The sequence below is a fragment of the Octodon degus genome, unplaced genomic scaffold (assembly GCF_000260255.1).
Source record: "Octodon degus isolate 3935 unplaced genomic scaffold, OctDeg1.0 scaffold00050, whole genome shotgun sequence".
Taxonomy (NCBI): Eukaryota; Metazoa; Chordata; class Mammalia; order Rodentia; family Octodontidae; genus Octodon; species Octodon degus.
This window is the reverse complement of record NW_004524626.1, coordinates 8,308,338-8,317,232: the sequence shown is the minus strand read 5'-3', so window position 1 is coordinate 8,317,232 and position 8,895 is coordinate 8,308,338. Positions and strand designations below refer to the sequence as shown.

Genomic DNA, 8,895 nt, shown 5'->3' with positions numbered 1-8,895 from the left:
CTGTGCTTTGCTTGAGCTTAGCTTGTTCTAAGTAAGTGCTTTAGACCACTGAGCCATCTCACCAGCCCCCCTTTAGTACTTCTAGCACCTCTAAGTTTGTAGGGCTTGGGAGCCATCTGGCCAGTAGCTACCATAGAGGGACAGGCATAGCCAGGGCCTTGGTCCCTCCAGGGCTGATACAGTGACCAGGTTTGTGGACTAAAGGCCGCCGGTTGAGCCTGACCCGTGCTGCTCCCTGTGGCAAGATGGCAAGGAGTGTCAGGTGCTGTGGGGCGTGGGCTAGGGCGGTGCCATCGGGGCCCCAGCACGTCCAAAGGCCCTAGAGCAGGCTGGGTTCAAGTGTGCTGGGGCCACAGCCAGGAGCCAGTATGGTCAGGTTGAGTCTGTCCAGAGGCTGGGGTGGCTGAGGTGGCCAGTTGCTCCAGGACTGATTTGTATTTCAGATTACAGAACTTTGAGTGCTAAAACCAGAATATTCGGTCACCCCATCTGGCAGATCCCTGGCAGCCGGCTGCTCTGAAGGGCGGAGGCCTTTACTCACCTTGTTTCCTCTAGTGTTTTCAGCACTCAGCACAGGGCTCAGGGACTCGTGCCTGTCACTATGGCTGCTCAGGAGGCTGAAGCAGGAGGGTGGCACATTTGAGCCTAACCCGGGCAACTTAAAGATTTAGCAAGATCCTGTCCCAGGTTAAACAACCAGAAGGCTGGGGGAGGTAGGTTAGTGGTGAGGGCCAAGCATGTGGGTGGGAAGCCCTGGGTTCTTGCCTTCCAATCCTTTGGGAGTTTCTTGTTTGTTTGTTTGTTTGTTTATTTATTTATTTATTTATTATTTTTATTTTTATTGCTTTTTTGGCGGAACCGGGGATTGAACTCAGGCCCTTGCACTTGCCAGGGAAGCGCTTACTCCACTGAGCCATCTCCCCGGCCCCTTGTTTATTCTTTGAGATGGCAAATCACTCAGTCATTCATTTGCCCAGGCTGGCTGTGAAATTTCTGTCCTCTTACCTCAATGTTCCTAGTGCTGGGATTACAGATGTGTGCCACCATGCCTGCAAAACTAATAGAAGAGCTGGGTGTGGTGGCATACATGTGTAGCCCCAGAACTCGGAAGCTGAGGCAGGAGGATCCCTGCAAGACCAGCCTGGCCTAACAGGTGAGCTCCAGGCCAGCCTGAACTGCATAGTGAGACCCGGTCTCAAAAAGAAAGTAGTAGTCGTAGTAGAAGAAGGAAACGGGCTGGGATACAGCTTAGTGGTAGAATACCCATGTGTTCATCGAATCAAATTTTACCCCGTATGCGGCGCAGGTTCCTTGTCCTGGCCTCCTGAGTATTGAGGAGAAAGTGGTTCGGAGAGGTTGAGCTTCTGCCCAGGGCCCACACAGGGCTTCCGTAGCCCTCAGCGGGGGCGTCCCAGGGGACCAGAACAGCATGGGGTCCCCGGCTGGGTGCTGACCGTGCGTGCCACCATCCCGTCCCCACAGGCAGGACAAGCTGAAGGTGCACATGCGGAAGCACACAGGCGAGAAGCCTTACCTGTGCCAGCAGTGCGGCGCTGCCTTCGCACACAACTACGACCTGAAGAACCACATGCGTGTGCATACCGGCCTGAGGCCCTACCAGTGCGACAGCTGCTGCAAGACCTTCGTGCGCTCCGACCACCTGCACAGGCACCTCAAGAAGGACGGTTGCAATGGGGTCCCTTCCCGTCGAGGCCGCAAGCCCCGTGTCCGGGGAGGGGCCCCTGATCCCACAGTGGGGACCGGTGTGCCACCCCCAGGCGCCCCCAGCTCCGCGCCCCCCGGCTCCCCTGATGTCGCCACCACCACCACCACCGTCGCTGCTGCCACTGCCCGGCGCAACGGCCAGGAGAAGCACTTTAAGGACCAAGAGGAGGACGAGGAGGCCACCAGCCCCGACGGCTCCTCGGGCCGGTTGAATGTAGCGGGCACCGCTGGTGGAGATGACAGTGGAGGTGGCCCCGGAGCCACCACCGACGGTAACTTCACAGCCGGACTCGCCTAAAAACCAAAAACAGAAACCCGAGACAGACAGACAGAATGAGAGAGCAAGAGAGCTAACCACCCACCCCCAAAAATACACAAAAAAAAATCTATCTATATACAGATATCTATATCTATATATATATATATATATATACAGATATATATATATGGGCGTCACAGATCTAGGATAGTGCTTTTCTCCATTTCTTCTCCTTCCTGGCGTTTTTCTCCCTCTGTAGGGTCCCCTCCCTCCCTGGCTCCTGTGTGCCCCCTTCCCTGACCCCATCTAGATGTCACTGACTGGGCTTTGGGGCTCAGTGTGGGGGGCTCTGTGGGGCACAAGGATTCTGAGCCTCCCCCACCCCCAAACCTGGGTAAACCTGGGTGTCCAGTGTGGGTTCTGGGGCCTTGTCCCAGGTCTAGGCTGGGGTGGCAGTGAGGGGTGACGTGAGTCCTTTTCCCTTTCCCTTTCCCTGCTGGTTTCTGAGTCTTTCAGACAAGACCTTAAAAATGATTTTTGTCTGCTCTGAGCGGACGTTAAAACAGCCCCTGTCCCTGACCCCCACCCTTCTTCCTCAGGGCACTTAGCAAGGGGGGGGGTCTCCCTGCCGATCCCCCCAAGGCCTCCTGCCTCCACCCTGCCTGTGGCCTGGCTCCTCCGCACCTCCTGGCCGCTGAGACAAATCTATTTATTTCCAGGCCTGGAGAAAGGGGCTAGGACGGGGTGGTGGTGGTGGCAAGACCGGGGAGGGGGGCCAGGGGGCACCAGGGTGGCTCTAGGGCCTCCCGCCACCTTCCGTCACGGCACTTAACAATCGGTGGGATCCCAGGGCCACCCCTCAGGGCATCCCCACCCTCCTGTCCCTGCCCCGACCTAGGCCCCCTAGACCCCTATGTTTAGATAGTCAAAGCTTCTGTCTTGCCCCAACCCTGAGCCCCCCTGACTTTTTTAAGCACTTTTTAGATTTTTTCTTTTCCTCCTTAAAAAAATTTATATATAGATATATATAGATATATATATATATATAATATTTCCTAGAGGAGCAGGTGACCACGCGGGGTGACTCTGGCCAAGATCGGAGGGGACCCAGGGTCTCAGGAAAGCAGGGATGGGAGATTATTGAGTAGGAGAGTCCAGATGTCCAATGTCACAAAAGCAATAAAAAAAAAAATCAAAGATTTTACAAAATGGAAAGGAGCAAAACAAAACAAAACAAAAAATGACCGCAACCAACCACATCAGAAGTCTTGGCACTTTGTAACAGAACGGGTACTTTATCTTAATTCTTAATTTAAAACTATGTTTACAAGTTGTAACCAACTTCTATGAAAAGTTGAAAAGACAAAAAAAAAAAAAAAAAAAAAAGCGAGTGAGAGCGAGAGAGAAAGCAAAAGAAAATTCCTAAACGTCAATTTATTTTTGTACAAAATAATAATAAAAAACCCACCACAAAACATAGAATCCACGTCTGTTCCCCAAGGCCAAGGGGGGGTGGACAGGAGGCCATCAGAAGGGACCAGAGGGCCTCTCGGTCCCCTCTGCCGCAGGAGCCCGCGCCAAGGGCAGGACCTTAGGGTCCCCCCAAGTTGGTGCCATGTCAGCCCCACCCTCCCCTCCTGTCCCCTTTTTTTTTTTTGTTTTTGGTCTTTGCACCTGCCTGACGACCACCTCTTTCATGGCACCTTCTTCCTCTCCGCCCAGCTCAGGGATGGGCCCTGAGACAGGACTGGCCTCTCAACCAGCCGGACCAACCCACCCGCCTCATGTCCCCACCACCCCTGCCCTCCAGCATGGCCATCCTGCATGGCCACCAAGGGGCCGCCATATTGGAAGTGCTGTGTTACCTCCTCCAAGTCCTTCTGCAAGGGCGGTGACAGGACAGGGGTCCCCTCCAGGGCCTTGCATCTCCCCTTCCATGCACCCTCTCTTTTTACTCAAAGGCACTGACTGTAACCCGGGGACTGGCACCTGCTTCCCCCCAACCCCTGGCCCCCAAAAGGCTCGGCACACACCGAGCTACAGGCCACGGACATGGCCCGGGTTTGGGGTGATGATGTTGCCAGACGCCAGGATGCCCCGCCCACCCCCATCATGCCAAGGCCAAGCCCAGTGTGAAATCCTGTAAGGTTTCTGTGGGACTGAGGCCCCTCTTCCTGTCGAGGCTCAGGGGGTGTGGGAGGGTGTTCCTGTGTGCCCCCCACTCCTGTCCCCTCCTCCTGGCACCCTGTCTGTGACAAACGTCTTCTGTCTTGCTTTTGTTTTTAAAGGGAAGCTTTTTAAGAAGGCCATTTTTGATATTGTTTCTACTGGAGAGTTTGTTTCTTTTCCTCCCCTTCTTCCCAGCCCTTCAGCACCCCCAGGATGTCTCAGGATCCCCTTTTAGGGCCCCCAGAAGGGCCAGGCCCAGGGCTGGGAGGTGCCAGCCTTGACTAACCCAGTGTTACCAGGTGAGCTATTTTGGAGAAGTAACTGGAGGCTGAGCAGAACACCCAGGACCCCGGCTAGGGAGCTCAGCCTAGCTTCCCAGAGAGGTCTCCTAAGGCGTGAGTCTTGTTTTCCCCACACACCCTCTTTGCAATAAAACCAACTCGAAAATCATAGATGTCATCTTGGCCAGTGGAAGCCACCAGGCTTGTGGGACAGCCCTTCTGGGACTCTTAGTAGGAAAGGGGCCCATGCCCTGTCAGCAACACTTTAACACAAACCTCGGGAATTGCACTAAACCCTCACCCCTGTCTTCGCACTAGCTTCCCCTCCTACTCTGCCCGTCCACTCTGCCTTAACCGCCAGCTAGTCCCGGGGCCACAGTGGCTGCATGGGCCCAGAGCCGGGACCCCCGAAGCCCCTAGCCCAGGCCCTACCCCGACTCTGCGCAATCACATACTGTATATAGACGTGGATCAATTTTATTTTTATTTTTTAAATTAAGGTCGTGATAAAGTGTTGCCAAAGATACTGCTGAATTTTTCACGTTTCAGGAAAAGATGTTTGAGGAGGGTTGGGCTTACTTGTCTGGGAGGATGCTGCAGAAAGGGTTTTTGGGTTTTTTGTTTTGTTTGGTTTGGTTGTTTGGGTTTTTTGTTTTGTGTTTTTTTGTTTTTTTTTTTTGTTTTTTGTTCTTGTTGTTTTGTTTTTGTTTTTTAACTGCCTGGTACAAAAAAAAAAAAAAAAAAAAAGAGAGAGAAAAGAAAAAGTGAAATTGTTATTTCCATCCTCATGGTGATGTTGCTTGGATGACTTCGTGCGCGAGTGTGTGAGACGGAAAGGTCCAGGCTGGGGGGCTCCAGGCCAGGGTCCCTCGAGCTAGGCGAGGAGGTGGGCTAGAGGTCCTGGCCTCGAGCCCCTCAGCCTGTGGGGACTGCTGGTAAAAGAATGTCCCCCAGAGGCCACTTCTTGCCTCCCCCAACCCTGCCTTTGAGATGGGGTAGTACAAACATGAGAAAAAAAGAGACCTTTTTTAAACCAGTGAATGTAAGATGGCAGACAAGGCCCAGCCCAGGTGCAGGCCTGTGCCCCCCCAGGCTGCAGAAGGCGATACCAAAGTAGGCCCAGCCAGGAGGCCCCCCAACATGGCCATAGAGTTTGGTCAGCGCTGTACCTAGTTGTTCCTTTGCTTCCTTCTGCGGGGGCCCTCCAGGGCTAAGGGAGGGTCCCCATTTCTTTCCTGGAGGCAGGTGGGTGGCCAGGGAGATTTACCATTATGTGGCCTGGGGCCATGCAGACATAGGAGCCCTGTAGGGTTGAGCACAGCAGGGGTCACCCCTAGGCCGAGGACAGACTCAGACCAGGCAGCCAGAATTACTGGAGGTGAGGCAGACAGAAAGGCAAAACAAAAAAAGTTAAAAAAAAATAAAAATTCAAAAAAAACAAAACAAAAAAAGCAAAAATCCTATTTTTTGAGAAAGAAAGATATTTATATTTGCAGTTTTATTTTAAAAAGTTATTTAAGCTGAGAAAGCAGCCTTCCCCGAGGTGGGGTGGGGGGGCTGGTGCAGGACGGGTCAGGGGCCTGGGGTTTCAGCCACCAAGGCCACAATCTCAGAGTTCAATGGCTTGCACTAAATACAGAGCTGTACAGTGGGGGCCTGGGGGGCAGCAGGGCCAGGAGGCAGGGGCCTGGGGCTGCCCAGAGCTCTGCGTGGGAACCCCATGCCCATGTGCCCCTGCCCTTCCCCAGGCGACATGAGGTGCCTTGGACTGTGGGGGCCGGGCCTGGCAAGGGGTGCGCGGGCAGTGCCTGGGGGTACAGAGCACAGCGCAGAGCAGACATTCCATAGACTGTATTTGAGAGTCTTTATAATAAAGTGTGGGAGACTTAAATTCAATTGATAAAAATGCACTTTTTGGGGGTGGGGGGAGACGCTTTAAAAGTAATAAAAACAGACAAAACAAAAATCATTTTTCTTGTACATAAAAGAAAAAAAAAAAACCACTAAACGCAGCCTGTTAAGATCGCTGCTGCCTCATTGCTTGATTTTGATGCTTTTGTGTTTTCTTGGGGGGCAGGGAGGGAGGGTCTGTGGTGCTGATTCTAGGTCCTTTATCTGTGGGTGAGGCCGAGTTGGCCTGAGTTTGGTTTGCTCAGACCCTCTGCCCAACCTTTCCTACCTAGGCCATGGACAATGGACAAAGTGACTAATGACTTGGGTGTGGCTGAGGTATGGGGGAGCCTGCAAGATGGGAGGCCCCACCTGGGAAGGTGAACCACACCTCGAGTGGGTGGACATGGGCCTGTGGGTCCTGGTAGGTGCCGCAGAGCAGAGGGGGGCTGGTGAGCAGGAAGAGCCTGCTGAGCAGGGTCCCTGGACACCTCCAGCCTGGCCCTGCTGGCTGCCAGGTGCAGAAGCAGAGGCCTTAGCTGGCTGGAGGCCCCTTCCTGTCCCACAGACTCGGGCAGGACTCAAGCTGCAAGCTCCTCAGGACCCCTCCTCCCTCCTGCCCACCCACCGATGTCCTCCGAGTGTGCCAGGTGGGGCCGTGTCATCACATCTAGCTCTTCCTAGGAGGCACAGGGAAGCCTCAGGGTCTGGGGCCACCACCCAGCCCCACTAGCTCATCACATGGATCCTGTGGCAGCTGTCCTGGCTCAGATAAGCCAAGTCACTTTCATATCTGCAGTCACCTGGGGTTGGCCATTCTGGAACATAGGCCAGGACCCACAGCCCATGGGGACCAGGGCCTGTGGACCAGGAGACCAGAAGCAAGCAGTGGCTCAGGCCCCCAGGTCCTCCTTACTGGCCCCCACCTCCTCTGATTTCCATCAAGATCTAAAACCCTTTATGCAGTGGGGCTCATCTAGTCAAAGGAAGTCATGACCCTCCCTCACCTCAGCGGAATTCCAGAACATTTATCACTTCCCCATCCATCCCCACGATCAGTCACCCCAGCCCTACTTCTGTCTGGAATTGCCTGTCCTGGGCATTTCCTGTCCCACGCTGTGTGTCTACCTGGCATCTCACTGAGCATGGCATCCTTAAGGTCCATCCACACTGTGGCCTCGCAGCTCTGCTCAGTGATGTTCTGGAGCAGGGATGACCTCGCCATGTGCATTCCACCAAGCGAGGATGGATTTGCTCCCATGCCTGGTTGCTGTGGCTATCCATGTACGAGCTTCTGTGTGCACACGCGTCTGCCTGCCTTGGCCCTGTGCCTAGCGGTGGAACTGCTGAGTCACTGCAGGCCCAGGGTTGAGTTTCTTCCTGTGAGGCTGGGGTGGGCGGCACAGCCTCCACGTGCAAGGTGAGCGCTTGCCACTCACTGAGCCCCCAGCCCATGATCTTTGTTGGAGGCTGTTGCCACTTCACACACAGCTGTTACCTTGCTCTGATCCCAGCATCCTGTAGTGTGGAACAGCATCTCTTGTAGCTGTCACCTGATTTCTTTTCTGCCAGCACTGGTCACCAGTGTGTGTCCTGGTTGACTATTTGTCTACCCAGGTGGCCAGGGACAGTCTTAGAATTTAGAGAGGGTTCTGAATCCTGTGACAGAACTGAACAACCTCACCCCAACTCGCCCACCCATCCCTTAGCAGACACCTCTTGGAGTCAGAGGGTCAAAGAGACCAGCCCCTCTCTGAAGAAAGCATTGGCTTCACCACAGCCCAGGGCAGCCCTGGGAAGGGGGCCCTCATCCTCTCATTCGTTTCCTGGTGCTATGGGAGCCATGTGACACATCAAGGCAAGAAGACACCTATAATCCCAGCACTCAGGAGGTCAAGGCAAGAGACTCATTCCAAACTCTGGGCAGCATTCAAAATCAGTCTCAACTACAAAGACTGTGTCTCACAAAATAAAAAAAAAGCCGATCAAATAGCTCAGCATATTAAAGCGCCTGCAAGCAAGCACAGGGACTGGGGGTTCAATCCCTGGGCCCAGGCCCTGCCCCTACCCCTGGGGTTTGACGAGCTGGCAACTGGGACTGGGCGTGGTGTCAAACGCCTGTAATCCCAGCCTTTGGGAGGCTGTAAACAGGAGAATCACTGAGTCTGATCTAGTAGACTCTTCCCTAAAATACAAAAAACAAAGACAAGACAAAAACAGCTGGGGATATAGCTTAGCAGTACATTGCCTGCCTGGCAAGCTAGCGGTCATGACTTCAACTCTTGGTACCATAAAAACCCAACAAGAACAAGAAAAATGCAGTAGGGCCAGCCAAATAGCGCAATGGATTAAAGTGCCTGCCAGTAGATGCAGGGGTTGGGGGTTCATCCCCGGGCCTGCCTTGCCAGCCCCACCCCTGGGGCGCACTGAGGTCAATTGAGACTGGGCATGGTGGTGCGCACCTGTAATCCCAGCTCTTAGGAGTCTGATCTAGTAGCGAGACCCTGAACACTCTGTAGACCTTTCCCTAAAATAAAAAAGGAAAAATGCACAAAGAACAAAAATCCCCCA

At 53.7% G+C, this 8,895-nt stretch overlaps 1 protein-coding gene across 3 annotated transcripts in view; it reads left to right on the top strand.

Annotated features, from left to right (window-relative positions):
• Zbtb7a (zinc finger and BTB domain containing 7A) overlaps nucleotides 1-2,096 on the top strand; it is a 15,323-nt gene extending 13,227 nt beyond the window's left edge. For all 3 annotated transcript variants that reach the window (XM_023717004.1, XM_004632742.2, XM_023717003.1), the window contains exon 3: nucleotides 1,483-2,096. In XM_023717004.1, the coding sequence (XP_023572772.1) occupies nucleotides 1,483-2,023 (541 nt within the window). In that variant the 3' untranslated portion in view covers nucleotides 2,024-2,096. The remainder of the gene's footprint in view (nucleotides 1-1,482) is intronic.
• The last annotated feature ends 6,799 nt before the right edge of the window (nucleotides 2,097-8,895 follow it).